The sequence below is a fragment of the Callithrix jacchus genome, chromosome X (assembly GCF_049354715.1).
Source record: "Callithrix jacchus isolate 240 chromosome X, calJac240_pri, whole genome shotgun sequence".
Lineage (NCBI taxonomy): Eukaryota > Metazoa > Chordata > Mammalia > Primates > Cebidae > Callithrix > Callithrix jacchus.
The window spans coordinates 65,426,080-65,448,881 of NC_133524.1; the positions used below are offsets into that span (position 1 = coordinate 65,426,080).

Consider the following 22,802-nt stretch of genomic DNA (forward strand, 5'->3'; position numbering starts at 1 on the left):
AAAAGAAAAAATCAAGGATGACCTTGGGGTCCACTTAGGAGATCAAAGTGAGTGTCCTAAAACTCTGAATGGAATAGCGTATGTGGTAGGCAGATTTCTGGTTCCCAAATGTGTCCACAACCTAATGCCAGGAACCTGGGAATATGTTAAGTCACATGCCAAAGCAGAATTAAGGTTACAGATAGGTTTAAGTTCGCAATTAGCTGACCTGGAGATAGATTATTCTGATTACCTAGGTGGACGGAATGTAATCACAAGGGTCTTTTATAGTAGAAGAGGAAGGCAGAAGAGAAAGAACCAGAGCGATGGCAGCATGACAGGGACTCTGCCTGGTGTTGCTAAAGTGGATCATGAGCCAAGGAAAGTGGGCAGCTTCTAGAAGCTGTAAAACGTAAGGGAACAGACTGTCTTCTCAAAAAAAAAATCTAGCCCTGCTGACACCCTGATTTTAGCTCCATAAGAATTACTTTAGGCGTCTGACCTCAAGAACTATAAGAGAATAAATTTGTATTGGTTTAAGCCATTAAGTTTGTGGTAATTTATTATAGCAGCACAGGAAACTAATACAAAAAATCCCCTGGATCCTTATGCATAGTGACATAGCTGACAGACTCGCCCCAAGTCAGAAACACTGCAGCAGGAAGCAGGTGGGATAACAGCATTACTGGATTCATATGTCAAAAAGTAAATTTATTTTTGCTAAATTTAAAGACCTTTAAGAGAAAAATTCCTATCCTACTGTTTACATACTTATAAGAATGCTAGGAAATGGCATTATGTCAGCTGAGAACTAAAAATGAATTTGCTATCAATTATTCAGATCTTGAGAAAATACTAGAAAAGGAATGAACTTTATTTCTAAAAGTTTTTGGATTCAATTTTGTAATCGAATGCAAATAGAAAATAATTTTGAAAGAGTAACAGTACATATTCATTTACATAAATTACTTCAACTTCTAGTGATACTAGTTCAAAGCAAGCATGATTTGAGAATAATCAATGTATTTAAAGTGGTAAGTATAGTAATGATTAATGTATTGAACCTATATAAAATTTATTCGTGACATACATGTATACATATACACACATATACAAGGATCTGGCTATACGAATAAAAGTATTTTGATATGTATGGAAAGCTAAAGATCACATTATACTACAGTATCAGAAAGATGATTAATATATACAGTTCTTTGAAAGATTAATGCATAGAGTTCAAGTTCTGCAACTCCTAGGGTGTGGTATGTTTTTGTTTTATTTTCTAGGAGACTCTGAATTGCTCATTCAAACAAAGAGATCATAGAACTTGAAATGCATTTATTATCTATTTGTCCAAATATACGTGAATTTAATGCTAAGGTCCCCAGATACTGAATAATTCACATTAATTATGAAAATAGAAAAGTGACTGCATGCATATTCCTACTCTATTATCTGTCTATATATATTAGGTATTCCACTTGGTTTCTGAAAAGTCTACTTATTGGAATACATAATGATGAAATGAGAAATTTAAATATCTAAACAGGAAATAAAAATAACATAAATAACGTCTTCCAAGTGACTTGTTACTTCACTCACTAAGGCAGGACCTTTTCTGTTTAGATCAGTAAGCCTCTGGCATGGTAAGGGGATTATGGGAACAACACTTTCCTGTTTATGGCTGCCAGCCAGGCTCAACTCTATCAAGAGCCCCTGCTGACAGAATCAATCTCATTGCTCTTCACGCCCCATCTCACCTCTCTGCTCCATTGTGAAATACTTAAGAGTCTCTGGAGTACAAAATGATTATTAAGACTGTAATGACAATGGGAGGTATTTTCATTAATAAGATAGTTATAGCTAGATAAAGGAAAGAGAAACAGAACTTTTACATGAGGTTCCAAGTTGTCCCTGAGATGATCAGATTGGCTTCTCTGTGCCAAGGTGACTTACAATGGATCCAGCACCAGTGAAGACTCTAATTCTCAGTGCATAAGACCTATTAACGTAAGGTATCACATAAAAATCTGGTGTAGGCAAGGAATGTGACCAACCAACCAACAGCCTGATTGAAAATAACTATTGATTATGAATGTGTTGCCTTTGACTTTTTACTGTGTCATATTTTATTTCCCCAAAAGACAAATTCTTGTGTAGGGGAAGAAGGAAAGGCTTTAGTAAACAATAGAAGAAAGGCTACAGTACAAGTTATAGGAGATGTCATAGGGAAAGAAGTCTGAGGATTGTTTAGGTTAACCGAAGTAACAAGAAATATCCTTTTGGCTAGCATAGAGCATGAGACCTAAGAAAAAAAAAGGGAGAGATGGTACACAACCAAAAGGCAATGGATGCTCACCCTCCAGGATAAGTCATGATGGGTCCACATGCAGCCAAGGCAACAAGCCCCTGGTGGTGTAAGACTAGATCAGGAAAGGGCGAAAAGAAGCAAGACAACTTAGAGGATCCCGGTGAAAAATGCCAGAGGATATAACATGAAAGGAACTTAGAAGGAAGGTCTCCCCACATAACTAGACATTGAAAGGTAACTGAGAGTTTCCCAGAAGAATGTAAGCCCCACAAAGGTGGAAAACACAGGGAGTATGTTTACTGTTCAGTCCACAGCCCTGAACACAATGCTTGATGCTCGGGTAGGCAAGCAAATATTTGCTGAATAAATAAATAAATGAATGAGGATTACCACATCTGGACATTCGTACATTTGGGGCGGGGATCGGGATTGCCACTTTCATATACAAATAAGGAAGTCAACAGTTTTATATTGTATCTATCAATATTTATATCTAGAACTTCCTGGTCTATATTTTAGATTATTTCTATGAGAGCTAGTATTTGGAGGATGGTGTTGAATAGATGAAATACACCAACCGTGCCACTTTCCTTAATACTTAAATCAAATTGTACTGCCATGTGTGATTCGAAGGAACCACTTCAGTCCTATTAAAGCCAATAAGAGAATCAGTGGGATGCCTGGCATGACATTTTTTGGCTTATGATACATCAGATATAAGAATGGAGTGATACTGGAAACAGAATTCTCAATAGTTCAATAACTATCCAAATAAATATCTGAGTTCAATCATTTTTCCGAGATTCAATATTCTGGACCATGCTGTCAACTGTTTTACACATGAAAAAGTATCCTTAGCTAGTGAGATGGGTTGCAAATTGACCAGGAATAAGCAATCCAAAATTTTTAAAGTCAAGAATGTAAATGATTAATGAAAACAGATACTGAGGTACTAATGATGTAATCTGGAATTGAAAAACCACACCTGCTATGACTGAGTGCTGTAACATCCTCAAATGTAAATAGGGTTGGTTGTCCAACCTGCAGGCTTGTGAGAGATTAGCTATACATCACAGTAAGAACCAAAACATATGTACTTTATCCAAACTGCAGTTTTCCACACTCAATTTGTTCTCTAATATTGTGAAAACTCAGCTTACCAGATGCTGCACCACCACTCACAAAAAAGAAAAAAGAGTAGATTTGCGGGGAGAGAAATACAAGTAGATACCTGTGGACCATCTATATAGACGGAACTTGTGCAGTGATTCCCTCAGCCTTTAGGGCTTCTTGCCTCAGTGATGTCCAATTACCCAAGCTTGCAATATAAAGATGATAATTCTGATGTGTGCCATGACCTTAATATGACTGAGACGCACTGGTGCAATGGGCAAGTAAATATTTGCATTTAGAACTCATCAGATGATGTCTGGAACACAGATTTTGTCAGCATACAGGTACTAATAAAAAGCACGAAGAGACAATACCACTTCCAGCCATGGCGGACTAACTGGTATCAGACCTGCCTTCCTGCTGTAACAAGAAAACTGGACAGTATACAGCAAACTCCCGTGTGTATTATTGAACAATGGATAACACAGGACTATGACTCTGAGAAGAGGAATACAAACAAGATTAACTGCTACCTTCTCCACAGCTTATCTTTTTTTCTTTTTCTTTTTTTGAGACAGAGTTTCGCTCTTTTTGCCCAGACTGGAGTGCAATGGTGCAATCTCGGGTCACTGTAACCTCCACCTCCGGGGTTCAAGTGATTCTCCTGCTTCAGCCTCCTAAATACTTAGGATCACAGGCATGCATTACCACGCCTGGCTAATTTTGTATCTTTAGTAGAGACGGGGTTTCTCCATGTTAGTCAGGCTGGTCTTGGACTTCAGACCTCAGGTGATCCTACCACCTCGCCCTCCCGAAGTGCTGGGACGTGAGCCACTGCGCCCAGCCAGCTTGCTTCTTTTTTTTTTTTTTTTTTTGTTTAGACGGAGTTTTGCTCTAGTTACCCAGGCTGGAGTGCAATGGCGCAATCTCGGCTCACCGCCACCTCCGCCTCCTGGGTTCAGGCAATTCTCCTGCCTCAGCCTCCCGAGTAGCTGGGATCACAGGCACGCGCCAACGTACCCAGCTAATTTTTTGCATTTTTAGTAGAGACGGGGTTTCACCATGTTGACCAGGATGGTCTCGATCTCTTGACCTCGTGATCCACCCGCCTCGGCCTCCCAAAGTGCTGGGATTACAGGCTTGAGCCACCACGCCCAGCCCAGCTTGCTTCTTAAAAGCGCTTTTTGGATTGTAGCAGATGGAGCGGGAACTCAAGCTGAGCATGGAAGTCTTGCTCAGCTGAAGGGATAAGGATCAAAGTTTAGGAAGGCTGAAGCAGCTAGAATTAGCAGGGCACAGTACCAGAGAATAGTTAGCTATGTAGATAAGAGCGCAACAACCTTACCTGGGGGTGGATACTTTACATCTGGCCTAACAAAGCTTAAAAAGAAGGCTCAAATAAGTCAAACTGATGCACAAGTAACTGCCCACAAAACAAAATTCAGTCCTCTTTAAAAGAAATAAACAAAATCAAGACACTCAGTAAGTCACAATATCCAGCAACTAATAAAGATTTTGAGAAATATTTTTTAAGAAAGAAAAATGTGAGCCATAACCAGGATTTTAAAAAAAAATCAATCAATAAAAACATGCAAAAAAAAAAGAAGTAAACCAGAACAAAGACAGAACTGTAGGAAACACTCAGTCAAGGTATAAAAAATAATAAAAAAAAAGGTTCAGCAACTTACTGAAAAGGAATCCTGTAAGATATTAGAAGAGGTCAGGCACTGTGGCTCATGCCTGTAATCCCAGCACTTTGGGAGGCAAAGGCAAGAGGATTATTCAAGGCCAGGAGTTCAAGACCAGCCTAGGCAATATAGTGAGACTCTATCACTACAAAAAAAATAATTAAAAATCAGCCTAATGTAGTGGTGCATGCCTATGGTCCCAGCTACTCAGGAGGCTGAGGTTGAGGCTGCAGTGAGCCATGATCATGCCACTGCACTCCAGCCTAGGGAACAGAGCTAGATCCTGCCTCAAAAACAAAAAAAAATGTGAGAAGAATCAGGAGAGTGGTGTGTTATGGAAGTCATGCAAGGATGAAGTTTCAGAAAAGAGAAAGTGGTCAACAAAGAGATCAAATAAGACAGAAACTCAAAAGTGTTCGCTGGGTTTTGTAAAAAGATACCTACTAAGCCTGGCCATGCAGTTCCAGTTGAGACGTAAGGGAAGAAGTTGGATTGCTGAGAGTTTCTGGAGTGAATGAGATATGAAGAAGGAGAGATGACAGCCATTTTGAAGGTAAGATTGCCTTTGCCCAGGGTAGGCAATTACATGTAGTATGTTTTACCTTAGAAAACAATTTTTTCAGCTATTCTATCAAATTTCTTAGCAGTGTCTACTTTCTCTTCCAGTCAAATTTCTTTGTAACACTTAAGTACTCCCAATAAGAATTATCCAAGTAAAATTGTTACCAAAAAAGGCATTCAGGAGCTTTTGAACCTGAATGTTGCTGCCCACAGTGCGGTACAACCCCTCTGTCTTGATCCCTAGTGGGGGGGAAAAAAAACAGGTTAGTTTCACTTATATAGCTAGAGCTGTCATCTCCCTCTGGTACGCTAGAGTCAGTTCAGATAGGAAGGGGTCACACTACATACTACTCCAAGTTCCCCAGCCTTCCCTGTAACAGGGGAATAGTCCTAAAGCATCTCTCCAAATTATCCATCCTTTCCTTTGGAGTGTACCAAGCCCTCATTAATTTGAAGAGAAGAAAACAAACCCTGTAGTAAATAGAAATATATGCTTAGTTTGGGCAGCAGCAGAAAGCTGAAAATGGCGCTGCCATCTTAGAAAGGAGTTCATTTAATTGAAAAAGGAGGAAGTATCAACCCTCAAGTTCTTCTAAGCAGTGATATAAAGCAGGAGAGGGCTAAAGTAAGGCAGCTGTGAAACAAAAGGCCATTTCCTGCACCAGAAAGACTAAAAAAAATTCAAAGAACAAACAGGCATGATTCATACACTACACTTGCCCACAGTCTAAATATCCTCAGAAGGAAACCAGGGCATATCGGAAACCAGGAAGAATGCTGATTCCACATCTCCCTGAGTTTAGCTCAGCCCTGCATCAATTTTTATACCAATATGTATTGTGGCAGAAATTGAACTCTTGATTACTTAGAATAGAATCATCATGACACTGCTTAATGAGTTCCAGGTACTATTTGAGAATACTTTATAAACTATAAACTTATAAACCTATAACCTTTTCAAACCTAATTGGAAGAATCCACAAATTATCCAAAGATAATTTTAGATATGTTTAGAATTTTCTGAAATTTTATAGCTTGCATCTAATACACAAGCTTTAGAAACAGTCTTCATTCCTAAAATGCTACTTCAGAGAAATTACCCAGGATAAAATCAGAGTGACCAGATTTCAGACAATGCCAAGGCTATGGTTCAGATCTTACCTTTGGTCTCAATAATATTGATGCACTTCCTAACAAACTTGAAGCCCACTTCATTTAGCTCCACTGTTTCAAGCAAAGGAAAACAGAGTTAGATTCTGCTGCAACAAGTGTCACCTACTAAACATTTAATGACAATGCAAAGGGACTGCATGGAGAGAGCTACGGTTTTTGTTTGCTCATCTCCAATCACTCTTAAATGGAAAAATTCATTTATTCAGGGGAGGTTTAGCATTTTAACTCTCATAACACAAAATACTTCTATTTAGCTCTTTGCATTGTCTACTTTCAGCATGAGCAAAGTCATATGTGAAATGGTAGCAAGAAATATACAGAGTTTCTATCATGCTTCCAGAACAGAAAGGATATAATACGTTTCTCTACCCACAATGTAAGCTAACATGAAGTATCTACCTTAGTTCAATTACCAGACGCATTAAAAAAAATATATGGCTGAATTTCATTTCACACAAAGGCATCCATATACAGACTTGCATTAATAGTACACATCATTAATGATTATATAATCATTAATGATTTATAACATCAGTAGAACAAAAACTTGAATGACTCACTTTCTTGCTGTTTTGTTATAGGGCTGTGGTAGATCTACAAAAGAAGAGAAACAGAACGATCCATGGCTACTGTTAATCAATATAGGAAAAGAGAACTTAATAGTAAATCTCTTTCCCCAGATAGGCATTAAAAAATGACTAGAAACTCCAGTAGGTTAACAAGAGAGTAAAGTGGGTTAAATGTAACCATTTTGCCAAGATTGCTAGAAAATACTTGAACAGACCAGGCACAGTGGCTGATGCCTGCAATCCCAGCAATCTGAGAGGCCAAGGTAGGCAGATCACTTGAAATTAGGAGTTTAAGACCAGCCTGGTCCTCACCATAGCACTAGATGTTGCTTCTAGAATGAAGCACTGAGTGGCTTCTAGAATTGAGGCACTATATCAAAGCTTCAGAAAGGCCAATGCCTGTGGTTCTCAAAGTGTAGTCTGGCCAGGGACCCGTGGGAGTCCCCAGACCCTTTCAGGACCTCCATAAGGTCAGAACTATTTTTATAATAATATAATACTAAGATATTATCTGCCTTTTTCACTCTTGCTCTCTCACTATGCAGTGGAGTTTTACAGAAGCTTTGCAATGTGTGGTAATGCAACAGATTGAGTACAGAGACAGATGTGAGAATCCAGCCATCTTCTATATAGCCAGCTGTTAAAGGGACTTGAAAATATATAAAATGATACTGCTCTTCTTATTAGACCATTTTGTCCTTAAAAATATCTAGGTTTTTAAAAATAAAAATGTTATTGATATCAATGTGTAATAAGTTTATTATGTTAAGTGAATTATTAAATGTTTTTGAATTTCAAAAAGAAAGACCAGCCTGGTGAACATCATGAAACCCATCTCTACAAAAATACAAAAATTAGCCAGGCATAGTGGTGTGCACCTGTAATCCCAGCTGCTAGAGAGGCTGAGGCAGGAAAATGGCTTGAAAGCAGGAGGTGGAGGTTGCAGTGAGCCAAGATCACATCAGTGCACTCCAGCCTGGGTAACAGAGCAAGACTCTGTCTCAAAAAAAAAAAAAAAAAAAAAAAAGATAAGAAAAAAAAGAAAATACTTGAACAATTCCTGAAAATTACACTGAATTTCACACAGTTCACTGTATCTAAGTTGTAGCCAATCCATCTTAGATATTTACTTATGTAATACCTGGAGCATTTTTATGATAAGGCAAGGGAGGAGAAAGTGTTTTCCTCATGGCTATGTACCTGTCTAATGGGCATTATAAAATTTAAATATTCCTAACACCAATCTCCACCCTCAAAGACTAGCTGATGAATGCTTCTCTGCAGAAAGGCAAACGTCCATCTGAAAGAGATCCATGAACACACCAAGATTAGTCTGGGTTATCTTGGAGTATGCACTGTGATAGCTATGTGAGAGACCAGAAAGGAGACTGTTGACTCTTGAAGTCGAGTCCCGGCTCTGCCTCTACCTCTTTAGGAAATTTTGGGCATGCCCTTTCCATTTTCCAGATCTCAAAATTTGTATCAGTAAAGTGATCAGGAGTAGATGTTCCTTCAAGCCCTGATCTTCTTTGACAGTTTAGGCAAAGGCATGGACAAGATATGTAACACTAGTGAAGTGGAGTGTTTAGTAAAGCAGCAACAACATTAGTAATGTGACGCTGCAGGAAATGAGCCCTCTATATGCCATCTGTTAAGAGTCTGTTTGAACAGCCTCCCCTAAAATAAGTTCGACATATGTGTATATGCCCACAGATATTTCAGTAGGAGAGATTCCTGTGCCGGCCAGCCTTTGCTGCCACTTTTCTAAACAAGGGATTTGTGAAAAATCTGCCATGATCAAGTTGGTAGGAATCCACATTCAGTGGGCCCATGTGCTCCCATCACTCTCCACAAAAAGCCATCTGCATTCTTTGATTTTTAAAAACCTAAAGGGAGAGCAAACTTGGGAGAGGGCATCAAAAGATAAATGCCTTGCTGAGTTTCATAGCATCTGCCTACAGAAACCTCATAAGCATGAAAGAGTTCAGCAGCAGGTTTCGGCGAGGTGACAGAGGGAAGACAGTCCTGGCATATTTTCTCAATGGCAGTCTTCAGAATGCCAAGTCTTTCCTGCTACCTTCCAGTTTACTGTAAGTGCAATCTGGGATCTAGTTACCCTTCCTAAATCTCCAGGATACTTAGGATGCATATGAAGAAAAACCTGGAATGTATTTTCCCTCCTAGCCAGTTTTTCACTTGAATAAAGCAAGGAAATAAGACTGTATCTGAACACTGTTAGATCTTAGGAGTTTTGCATCCCCTCATTCAGATCAGCTAGCACACTGTGGTTTACAAGATGACTTTCATCTGGTTTTCGTAAGCAACCCGGTGAGACAGATAGAAAGAAATTATTAAAGCCATTTTATTGAGGAGAAGAAAATAAACCTCAGAGAGGTGAAATGATTTGCCTAAGGTCACATAGCCTTTTAATGGCAGCACTAGTACCTGTATCCAAGCTTTTGGAATTCCAACACCAGGAAGCTATTATTTCATATGCCAATAAGAAATCAGAATGTTTTTCAGTGATTTCCAACTGTTCCTACTGGTTGCTTGATGATACTCAGTAACCCTTTCAAGGGACTGTGTGTCCTCCTGCCTAAGGGTGCTCTAAATGGAACAGTACATCTTGGGATACAGGATGGCAATGCCATCTCCGCTACCAGCAGTACCCTTAAACAGAATAAGCTGAGTTGGTGGTGTAACAGTGAGGCAGAAAAATCATTCTGAATAAAAGCTTAATAAGGGCTTATTTATAACTATGGCAATTATTTTTCATATTAACATAACTAATTAACACATATTGATTTTATAACCTGAAAAATGGCTTAATTCTTTCTGAAGAAAAGCTTATGGACATAGCTACATAGTCTAACACTAGAGCAGGGAGCTGAGACATCTGCATTCTAAGCCTAGTTTTGATGTCTTCTCCGAGCATGATCTCAGAAAAGTCCCTCAACCTTTCTGGAACTCCAGTTGCTTTACCTACTAAGAGATGTAGAAACAATTACAACTCTAAAACTTTGAGACTAAACAATCCATTTACCATTTAATTGTCTTAGACCCACTGGTACCATTAGAGGGCACTTATACACTGGCATATGCTGGGGAGATTGCCCCAGTGTCAGGTAACTTACAGGCTCTTTCCCATCCATGGCTTCCATCCAAAGCCTTCTGTTAGCTTCTGAAAGGGCCTGCAGAGTGATGGTTCCTGGCCTGAAGGGGGGAGGGGAATGATAAGTTTAAAGCAGAAAACTCATCTGAAAGAATAGTCTTGTGATCTAGGGTCCCTCTCTGCCCTGGAGGTTGTCAGACTGAACAATCACAGGCCTACAGAATACGGATTTTTCAAAAATCTCTTTTACTCAGGAAAACAATGAGCAATTTAGAGAACAGTAACTTTGGGAACCATGGAGGTGGGGGTGGCATCTTTGTGGTCTTGTGCCAAGATAATATAAGAAATAGGAAGGTAAATGTCAAGACGCCTCCATAATGCACACCTAAATTGGCTGCACTGTGCTCAAACCAAACAGAGGCTCTCCCTGCCTTCGTCTCTTGGAAGCCAGCCACTTTGTCTGAGCTTTGGAGTGAGCATGTACATCACAGGCACATTCATCTGTCAGTAAAATGCCTTTGCTTCTTCTAGCACCTGCAATGTCCAAGAAGCATTTTGAGTTGGAATAAATTCAACAACATGCGTACTGGCTGAGACACAGGGAGGAGGTGTTTTGGCTAACAAGCAATTTTATGACTAATAACAACTAATATATACTGAATGCTTACTAGGTAACAAATTGCTTTCTAAGTAAACTATGTGTATTAACTGAATTAATACATACAATAAGGCAGTTGTTATGGTAATCATCCCTATTTCACAGAAGAGGAAACTGAGGCACAGCGTAATTATCCAAGGTCATATAGCAGGGAACTACTAGAAGCAGGACTTAAATCCAGAAAGTCTGGTCCAGCAGCCATATTTTTCACTACTACAATATAAGGCCTCTTCTGCATGGCACACAGCTTCAGACTCTGTTTTATTCGATTTATTTGCAGGCTACCTGCCGTGGTCTGAATATTTCCCAAAATTCATATGTTGAAACTTAACTGCCAAGGTGATGATATTAAGAAATGGGACCTTTAGGAGGTGAGTTAGTCATCAGGATAGAACCTCACGAATGGGATTAGGGCCCTTTTACGAAAACTTCATTCCTTTCCATCTCTCCTGACATATAAGGACACAGTATTGGTGCTCTCTGGAGGGCACCAATCTTGGAAACAGAGACCAGGTTCTCACCAGACACTGACGGTGCCAGTGCCTTGATCCTGGACTTCCAACTTCTAGAAGTGTGACAAATGAATTTCTGTTGTTTATATATTACTGATTCTCAGGTATTTTGTCATAACATCACAAATGGACTAAGAAACTACTCACTATCCAGAGATATTCCAAGTTGGTATGCTCCTTAGCGTCTTTTTAGATCTTTGTGTCTCAATTGCAATTTTGAGATTAACCATACTTTATGCAAGGTATAAAGTCTCCTTGCATTCTCTTGGCCAGCTGAGCCATTAGGAAAACATTGTTCCTTCCACAACTTCTATGATAAGATGAGACCTCTCCTAGAGTCATAGAATGATAAAAGCAATGCCAAGAGAGTTCAGCCACCCTGGATAAATAACTAGGCCTCTCTAGACCTCAGTTTCTTTATCTGAAAGGGTGGTGGAACACAGGAGCTGCAAGGTCCTTTCCGTTACTGATATCATAGGAATCCTGTTCTACCAGCTGGAATCATGGGGTTCCTGTTCTAGTACCTCTTACTTCATTAAAGCACCCCATAATGACAGTCTCGTGGTTTACGGGCAACAATATATACTTTCACAGCTCTCTTGAATGGGGTCATCCATTGTTAACACAGAAATGGTTTAGATTCACAAATCAAAATTCTAATCCTATCACCTCCCTCACATGACTGGGGTGAAGACTAAAGGAAATTATACACTTAAATGGCTAATAACAGTGCCTGGCACATAGGAGGTACTTGGTAAATGTTAGCAATTGTTTTTATTATTATTACCATTATTGTTGTTGTTGTTAAGACATTTTGAGCTCTGCCTTGCTATGAGCCTGTCATTTTAAATACTGATAAGAGTCTCGATTTAGAACCCAGGTGCAGTGGCTCACACCTGTAATACCAGCATGTTGGGAGGCTGAAACGACAGAACCACTGCAACCCAGGAGTTGAAGAGCAGCCTGGGCACCATAGGAAGGCCCAATAGCCACAAAAAGTAAAAAATTAGCCAGATGTAGTGGTGCACACCTGTCAGTCCCAGCTACTCAGGAGGCTCAGGCAAGAGAATCACTTGAACCCATGCCACTGCAAACCAGCCAGGGCAACAGAGTAGGACACTCTCTCTAAAAAATTAAAAGTTAAAAAAATAAAAAATCTTATCCTCTATTCCTGACATAGAAAAAATGACTCAAAGAGCTGAGTACAGCTGCCTGACGCCTGCTAGGAAGCCTGACTCTGTTCCTTCTATCAGATTGACTAGCCAGAAAAGCAGATGTCATGTCACTCAAAAGATTCCACATGCAGAGAGGGGCCTCAGCACCTGTTCATTATTATATTTAATGATCTATTTTGCAACTTGTTTCTTCTGCTTATAATAGACAATAGAACAAAATTAAAAACAGCATAGAGCCAGGTGTGATGGCTTACGCCTGTAATCCCAGCACTTTGGGAGGCCGAGGCAGGATGTCTTGAGGCCAGAAGTGCAAGTCGAGCCTGGCCAGCATGGTGAAATCCCATTTCTACTGAATATACAAAAATTAGCCAGGCATAGTGGCACACACCTGTTGTCCCAGTTACTTGGGAAGCTGAGGCAGGAGACTCCTTTGAGCCCGGGAGGCAGAGGTTGCACGCCACTTCTCTCCAGCCTGGGCAACAGAGACAGACTCTGTCTCAAAACAAACAAAAAGAAACCAGCATGGGCTTTGGAGACATACAGACCAGGGTTTGAGCTCAGCCTAACCACTTACTGTGTGACTTTATTTGGGTAAGTAAGTAAAATGTATTTTTTACTTGTAAAGTAAAATGTAAAAAAATGTATTTTACAGTAAAAAAATGTATTTTACCTGTAAAATGAGGAATAGATTAAATGAGAGAATGTTTTGTAAAGTGCACAGTATATAATAACTAAAAGTGTAGATGCATCAAAACTTTAATCCCTGGGTTCTAGTGTCATAATTATTCAGCATTCTGGGATAAGAAAAAAAACACATTTAAAAATAAACATCAAATTTAGTACTTATCATGAGCCATGCATAGCACCAGTAACAAGAAACATAAATTGATCCTAGCCCTAACCACAGGGACAAACTGTTTACAACTGCTTGAATTGGGGATATTACTTGCCTAAAAGGGAAACTACAGCCAACAGTAATTTTCCCCTTCCTACTGGAACTGAGTATCAGGTAAATGAGTGACAGTCTTGTGGTTGTTAGCAACAATCTATACTTCCATAGCCACATTGACTGGGACCATCCCTTTTCTATCGATTCACAAATAAAAATTGTGAGGGTCAAAGTATAATCTCTCAATTTTAAAATAAGGAAACAAGCTAAGTCCTTTATTCCCTGATTTTTAAAAAATGCCCTCATCATTTAGTCTAATTGTTACGATCCCAGTCACTGCTAGTTTTGTTCACATGATAATGTAATTCACCCTTCAAGTTCCTTTCTAGAAATCTGATCATTTTGTGGAATTCTATTCTATTACTAAGCACCTAACATATAGAAATAAAAGGCTGAAATAAAATCTAGAAACAGATTCATTCTGTTTATTTTGATTCAGTCACCCAACTATAAAGCATGCCTTTCTCCGCAATAATGCCAAATGCACGCATTTGAAATTTTTATGGTTAAAATTCTCCTCCGATAAAACTGCTCAGATTCAAGTTAAAAAAGAGGGCACTGGGGAAAAACAAATACAATGAAGTCCAACATGTGCAAGCCTTAGTTCTAAGATCTGAAAGGTGATAATCACACTATTTCCAATTCATATGAATATCTACAAAGTAGGGAAAGTCTGCATCATTTTTGCACCAAATGGGAGAAAAATACTTTCTAATAGTACCATGACCCTCCACTCCATCTTTTCTCCCTCAAAAATGTGTGCCAATTCATTTGTTCTTTTATGTGATATTAGGAGATTTTAAAAGAAATGAGCTTTGTTATCCTTTCCTTCTTGCAAGATCACCAAATGTTGACTTTTTGCACATATGATAGCAAATTAAATCCCAGGAGAGACGTTTTCTTACCAGAACAAGTGAGGCAAAGCTGACAGAAGATTGCACAGAGAAAAGCAGCACTGGGCCAGGTCTAACAGGGATCCCTGGGAAGGGCAGCCAGAAGAGCTGGCTTGAATAGACTCACAACAAAGTCCTGAATAGACTTACTCATTGTCATCAACGAGGGATGACGGAGGAAAATAAAAGACCTACCCAGGCTAAGCATCTGGCACGTGGGGACATTGCCAAGTCACAGTGGCACAGCTTACCTTTCATTAGTTTCTATATCAAAACAGAACCGCTTGTCAATAGACTCCGTCTTCCTTCTCACACAGTACTTCAGTGTTAAGTCCAAAGGCCCCTGATATGAAAGAAGAATTAACAGGCAATTTTTTTAAAAGACACAGAAACTATTTCTGTTTCCTCCAGTGTCCTCAGTGTCACTTGGAAGGCATCTGTCAAGGCAGCAGGAGCAATGTGTAGACTCACTGAGAATCTTGTCCCTTCAAACAGTATTTGCAGCAATATGGCAGATGGTTTCTCCCTGCTCTAAGAATCAATGGCTGAGACCAGGAGAAAATGTTCAGAGTTGTCCAGCACTCTTTCCCAAGCAGGAGGACTTAATAGGAAGCTCAATACACATCATGTAAAAGGAGTATAGGAGAAATGGGCTGTCCGAATGGCATTAAGCAGAATAAAATTTTCATGAGGCCTCTAGGGAGGGAAATTGTGATGGGGTAAAGGGCTGTCTAAAACCTCCCTTAGAAAGTCAGGGGGTAGCTGAGCAAAGAAGCTTCCATTAAAGTGGCAGATGAAGGAGGGGAGACAAAATTTCTGTCCCCCAACTCCAGACTCTTGAGAATGACAGAAATCACAAACATAATAGTCCAAAGGTAGGGCAAAAGTAGAAGAAATAGTAAATGTGTGTATTAGTCATGGTGGCATTTGATATTTCATATGTGCAGCAAGGACAGTGGGGCCCAATTGAGTCTTGTAGGTAATTAACGGAATTGAAATCCATTGTGTCCACAGACTAAAATTCTGCAGTCTCACATTGTCCAGATTCTCTCTCTTATCTCAACACAGACCATGTGATACAGGAAAGAGACGTAACATTTATCACCTGCTATGTGTCATATATTATGCTAGGTTTTTGTTTGTTTGTGGTGTTTTGTTTTGTTTTATTTTGTTTTTAGATGGAGTCTTGCTCTGTTGCCCAGGCTGGAGTGCAGTGGTGCAATATCGGCTCACTGCAACCTCCACCTCCCAGGTTCAAGCTATTCTCCTGCCTCAGCCTCCTGAGGAGCTGGAATTACAGGTGCCTGCCACAATGTCTGGCTAATTTTTTTGTATTTTTAGTAGAGATGGGGTTTGACCATGTTGGTCAGGCTGGTCTCGAACTTTTAACCTCTTGATCTGCCCACCTCAGACTTCCCAAGTGCTGAGATTACACGTGTGAGCCACCGCACCTGGCGTATACTAGGTAGTTTTAAGCCACTTTTCTTATTAACAACCATTATAGAGAAGTGACACTTCATCCAAGTTGGTATAGTGGAAATAGCAATACACTAGAAAGCTTAAGACCTAGGGTATTGTCTCAATTATGCCATTTACCAGTTATGTGACCCTGGCCAAAGTGTGGTGGCTCACGCCTGTAATCCCAGCACTTTGGGAGGCCGAGGCGGGCAGATCATCTGAGGTCAGGAGTTGGAGACCAGCCTGGACAACATGGCAAAACCCTGTCTCTACTAAAAATACAAAAATTAGCTGGGCACAGAGATGGGAAACTCTGTAATCCCAACTACTCAGGAGGCTGAGGCAGGAGAAATGCTTGAACCCGGAAGGCAGAGGCTGCAATGAGCCGAGATCACGCTACTGTACTCCAGCCTGGATGACAAAGCAAGACTCCATCTCAAAAAAAAAAATCATATTCCCTAAGTTTTAACTTCATAATCTATAAAATGGGACTAACACAACCCACTGTGCTATCTTAAGTTAGGAAACACTGCCCACGTGCCTACATACTATTACATACAAACTGGCCCATGTGGCTTATTACTTTTGCTCATCAGCACACTCAACCACCTGCAGGCCAATCTTTCTCTGCTCCTGACTATAACAACTCAACTCTAAATTAATCCTTCAGTATGCCTTCCTATCCCAAAACTTGAGATATCGCATGTTAGTCTTTCAAAACGAGAGTTATGAGCAAAGTCATGGACTCACTCTATCTCTTTAAATTCTCAATGCCCTCAGCATCAATGTCATTGCAGCTCAGGGAACTAGGCCCTGCCCACCACTCCAGTCTCATCTCCAGCAGCTGCCCACCTGTTTAATGCTCCTACAATGCAAAAGTACTCTTATTTCACATACATATCATGCTATTTCATGATTCCATGACTTTGCATATATTAATCCCTCCACCCAAAATGGCCTTGTCTATCTTCTTTGCCTGACTAAACTCTTATTTATTCCACAAACTGCAGTTCAGCTTTCACTTCCTCAAAAATCCTTCTTCAAACCAACACATTGCCCACGATGTGCTTTGCACATAATAATAAAATTTCCTGTTTTTATGTTTAATTTCACTACTTGACTAGGAAGTCTTCAAAGACATGAACAGTGTTGTATTCATCTTTATACCTCCAGTACCCTGGAAATACTTAGTGCTCAATAAATGTTGATGAATTACTTTATCATCCTTACCACTTTTCTGATGAGGAAACTAAGACTGAGCAACATTAGGGAATTTACTCAAGGTCAAAAAGCTACCAGACCACAGAGAAAATTTAAACACAGGTCTGGGGATTCAAAATGTACTCCTTCTGACTACAAATTCCTAACAAAGAAGGGATGAAGATCCAATAAATTATTATTTGAGAAGATGACCAGAAAATTGAACATGACAACACAGATGAGAGCTGACAGGCTAAAGTAGTGGGACCAATACTATACTAAGTGCCATAGTCAGAAAGATGGCCAATTCCTGCATCTTCAAATTGGTCTCACTTCCTACACAAATTGGGGCACTGACTTCACACAGCTGCTAGGAGGGCAAATGAGGAGCATGAATATGATAGAAGGGTCTAGCTCAGTGTCTGGCACACAGCAAGTATTCAAGAAAAGGTGGCTTTTGTAGTGTTATTATGGTGTCATTTATTTGTAAAATTTATGATTGTAAAATACAAACTAGTATTAGGAAGTGGAACAGAACTGACAGGAAGAAATTACTTCCAACTCCAATTTGGTGAAATCCAAGTAACTCCCACCACCTCCCTCTGCAAGTGAGTAACTAAGTTCTTTCCATTCCATAAGGAATACCACATTAAAAATGCTCAGGCCACCACCATTGAAGTTTTGCAAGCAGCTACTCAATGAAAAGGGAAGAGGGAAAGAAAAACTAAAAGGAGGGCTTGCTGGCATCTGTCAGGAGGATATGAAAGTGGTATCTGCTGACTCTGTCTTGGGCTTTGAAATAAGCACCTTTGAGCAGCCTCAGAGTAACTGCCTAAAGGAAATTACTGTCTACCAAAGAAGCTTTCCTCTCTGGTATTTGAAAAGTTATATGTATAGAAAAATAAAAGAAAGAGACTGCAGGCCAGTGTCGCCTATAAGCACTTCCCAGTCAGATTAATCAGCTAAGTTCTGACTGACTTGGAACAAATCAGTGCTAAAACCAGGATGAATTTATTGGAATCACACTGAAAGGTGGTTTGGCAATTGGCAGACTGAAAACTGAGGAGGGTTTTCAATGAGTAACTGGCCCATGATAAAAGCACAGTCGGCCGGGCATGGTGGCTCACACCTGTAATCCCAGCAATTTGGGAGGTTGAAATGGGCAAATCATTTAAGGTCAGCAGTTCGGGACCAGCCTGGCCAACATGGTGAAACCTCATTTCTACTAAAAATACAAAAATTAGCTGGGTGTGGTGGTGCACACCTGTAATCCCAGGTACTCAAGAGCCTGAGGCAGGAGAATTACTTGAACCTAGGAGGTGGAGGTTGCTGTGAGCCGAGATCGTGCTATTGCACTCCAGCCTGGGTGACAAAAGTGAAGCTCCGTCTCAAAAATAATAATAATAATAATAAAGCATAGCCAAGGATTCCAGAAACTCTGATAAAACATCTTCTACAAGTCCATCCTATCGCCAAAGCACATTAAAGCAGGGAGGCAAATCTTGTGGTTAAAACCACCCTCACTCCAAAAAAATTTTCAATAGCCTGCAAACACATTTCCATCCTCTCTAATTTCATATGAACAAGCCATACGAAAGAGATCTTCCATGGAAAGGACCAGCAAGGGAGAGAAACTGTCCCAATTTTTCTCCAAATTCCTCCTTACCTAAATTGGGTCTTCATGTACTATTTCAATGTTAACAAGTAACCCTTGAAGCACTTCCAACAAACAATTTGTAGAGTGCAAATGCTTAAAAATCATGCACTAAGACCCTGTCTGAGAACCAGTTAAAGGGGAAAGAGACACATTGAGCTACTTTAAGAATATAAACAATCTGTCTAAAGATCAGTTTTTAGCTTAAGAAACTCGTGTGTGTGTGTGTGTGTGTGTGTGTGTGTGTGTGTGTGTGTAAAAGATCAGGTTCTTCAGTGTGGAAACTATTTTTTCAGTGTGTTAAATTTATTTTGTCATTTTCAGGAGTGAGAGAAGGTTTGGAGGGCAGAAGAGTGAATAACTGCTTAAAGACACTTGAGTAGTACATAGAATGTGACTATAGGTTATTCCAACTGTAGGCCACAAACACACTCCTGTAAATAAAGGATTTTGGGAATTCAATTAATATTTTTAAAACTTGGTATTTTAAAGAATTTAAGAGTAGAGCATTCTTAAAAGTAATTCATCCATATTTATACATAATTGACTGTACAATGTGACTGGCACTTGTAAAAATAACTGGTTTGAAAGAATACAGGAATTTTGAAAAGGCTTGCTCTCTAATTAACAGAGAGACTTTTCACTCAACTCAGTGCTATCAGACTCAAATTTAGGCCAACGTGTACATATAAAGTCATGGCTTCCCATGACAGCGATGAACTTGATGATTCGATACTAAGTCAACACTATTCTTTTGTGAGAACCAGCCACAGATCCATTTCCAAAAACGTGGCACAAACAAGAACTGACCTGCTTAGCACCTGGCTTCTGCTCCATAGGCATCATGGTGAGTGTTTTGGTCTCTTTCTCATACTGACAATAGTATTTCACCCAGGATATTCCTAAAGCCCCTACAAGGACAAGTAAAATTGAGCAGACAATAACTGTTTTAACTGTATAGGCAGTCAATCCATAAAATTGAGGCTATTTACACATTGCTCTTCAGAGTCAAACTTCAGATCCAGCTCTTCCCTTGCCCTGACCACCCTCCTTTCATAGCCACCTACCTACTGCACACAGGGAGATCTTAACCTTCACCAACTGCTTCCCACATCGGCTTCCGGCTTGCTTAAAACCTACACTCCCTGTCATGTTCCCTATAAATGGTATCACCATATATCCCAGAAGCTGGAGAATATTGTCATTTACTTCACTGTCTCTGTACCTGTTCCATGTGACTGGTCATTGGGTCATGCCTCTTCTAACCAGTACAAAACTCGACACATCTCTCCTTTAGCTGTCTCTTCATCTCCATTCCTTTTAATGCTGAATTAGTTAAGAACCCTATCACTGTCTTATTTTTTTCATTTTTTAATGAGACATATTTTTAAAAAACAAAAACTTACTATCTCACCAATTAATCATTTCATTGGCATCTCTCTGATTTCCCTATTGTCCCAATCTCTGATTGCTCCGTTCCAATTCATTCTCCACTCTTTTGCTAGATTATTTTAAAAATATATCTCTATTTTTATCATTCCCCTTATTAAAAACCACCCATGGTTTTCCCACTATCTCCACACTCCTTAGCCTGCCTACAATAACCTTGACAACATGATCGAAACTTACCTTTCCAGCTTTCTTTTGGCACCCTACCTCTGTGTTCCTGTCTCAATGAATTACCTTTAGTTCCCACATAAATAGGTAGCCATATAATTTCTACCCAAAATCCCAGACTTAAGACTGAATGAGACAGTATTATTAATAATTACATGAGGACAACAGGGGTAAAGTGGGACTATTCATGGCCAACGAGGGCCCTAGAAATCAACTATGTCCATCAACTATGTCCTGCCTTTACTCATGCAGTGGTATATACCTGGAATTCCCTTCCTCCTTTTCTTTTCTTTCTCATTTGTTTATGTATTTATTTTTTATTCATTTATTTTTGAGACAGAGTCTCACTCTGTCACCCAGGCCGGAGTGCAATGTCATGATCTTGGCTCATTGAAACCTCCATCTCCCATGTTCAAGCGATTCTCCTGCCTCAGACTCTCAAGTAACCGGGATTACAGGCACGTACCAACACACTTAACTAATTTTTGTATTTTTAGTAGAGACAGAGTTTCACCATGTTGACCAGGCTGGTCTCAAACTCCTGACCTTAGGTGATCTGCCTGCCTCAGCCTCCCAAAGTGCTGTGATTACAGGTGTGAGCCACTGTACCTGGCCATTCTTCCTTTTCTTTACCTATCAAACTCCCACTCATCATTCACATTCTAGTTCAAATATCACTTTCTTGGTGAAGTCTTTAGATATATGCCACAAATACAGTGATAACCACATTTCATTATAATTATTGATATACCTGTCTATCTCTCCCATCATTTTACATTTCTTGGTGACAAAAATCATGGTTGATTCATTTTTTTGAGGGTGTCCCCAGTGCATTGCACAGTATGTGGCTGAAACAGTGCTCATTAAGCATACGTTCAATTGAGTAGCAATGTCATACCCATATGACAAATCAGAATAGTGAAGCACAGAAGGATCACACAGCATACAGCAGTGGTTCTCAACTAGGGGCAATTTGGCCTCCCAGGGGACAACTGGCAACATCTAGAGACATTTTAGATTATGAAACCTTATTACTATGAGCACAAAGTGAGGAAAGGCCAGGGATACTGCTAAATATACTACAATACACAGGACCACTTCCCAGAACTAAGAATCATCCAGCCTGAAATGTCAACAGCACTAAGATTGAGAAATTGTGTGATGTACATTTGAAGAGATGAACCTGACAAGTGGGAGAACACATCTTTGAAAATCATTAGAAGTAAATTGCTCTATGGAAAGAAAAGTGTGATAATTTCACTACTGAAGTACTACACTTTGTGAATGACAGTGATTTTTGCCACTGGTAGCCTCTGGGTATGTGTCTTCTGTCTACTTTCCAGATATAACAACTCTGAGCAAAACCAAATAAAACATAGGGAATATTGGGTCATAGTTCAAAGGACAAATAAAATCAAATCACACATACAGGTGTGGATGTTACTGAGGAACTGGGAACGATCGAATGCTCTGCAACATTCCATGACTGAACAAGTTAACCCATTTGCCTTAGTCACCAATGATAAACAAATAATTGTCTTTCCCACTGGAATCATGATGTTCACTATGTGCCGTAAGAGTATCCATGAGCCTGGGCAATATAGTGAGACCCTGTCTCCACAAAAAATTCAAAAATTTGCTGAGCGCAGTGGCAGGTGCCTTAATCACAGCCACTCAGGAGGCTGAGGTGGGAGGATTGCTTGAGCCCAGGAGTATGAGACTGTAGTGAGCTACAATGGTGCCACTGCACTCCAACCTGGGTAACAAGAGTGAGATCCTGTCTTTAAAAAGAGCAAACACATGACTCTAATGCAGATGAAGATATAGGGTACTATAGTAGGATCATGGGTTTTGACATTTCACAGACCTAAATTTAATTTTAGTCCTGACGCTTGTTAGTTGGGTGACTTTCAAATGGTGACCTCTCTGGGCCTTAGTAGCCTTATGTGTATGGGCATAAATTGGATGCAAAGATTAAATGAGGAAGTGTTTTTAATGAACTTAGTACCATGTCTGGTTCATAATAGGTATAGGAAATATTATTTTTCTACTTCCTTTCCTCTACCTCCCTTTTTCCCAAAAGCATAATCAGAAGGATTAAAGAACTAATAATCTCAGAGAAAACCTTAGGTCTTATCAGTATAGAGTCTCTGTAAGGCTGATCTTTAACTTCCTTTCAG

General features: G+C 39.7%; 1 protein-coding gene across 10 annotated transcripts in view; it reads right to left on the minus strand.

Annotated features, from left to right (window-relative positions):
• The window catches only part of OPHN1 (oligophrenin 1), a 426,354-nt gene that overhangs the window by 183,111 nt on the left and 220,441 nt on the right, over positions 1-22,802 (minus strand). For 6 of the 10 annotated variants that reach the window (XM_078363585.1, XM_078363584.1, XM_078363579.1 and 3 more), the window contains 5 exons: positions 14,945-15,036; positions 10,529-10,607; positions 7,386-7,419; positions 6,814-6,876; positions 5,818-5,892 (listed from right to left, as the gene is read on the minus strand). In XM_078363585.1, coding sequence (XP_078219711.1) covers positions 5,818-5,892; positions 6,814-6,876; positions 7,386-7,419; positions 10,529-10,607; positions 14,945-15,036 — 343 coding nt within the window. Of the gene's footprint in view, positions 1-5,817; positions 5,893-6,813; positions 6,877-7,385; positions 7,420-10,528; positions 10,608-14,944; positions 15,037-19,815; positions 19,917-22,802 lie in introns of all 10 variants that reach the window. The other 4 variants (XM_078363581.1, XM_078363578.1, XM_078363582.1 and 1 more) reach the window with 1 other exon arrangement.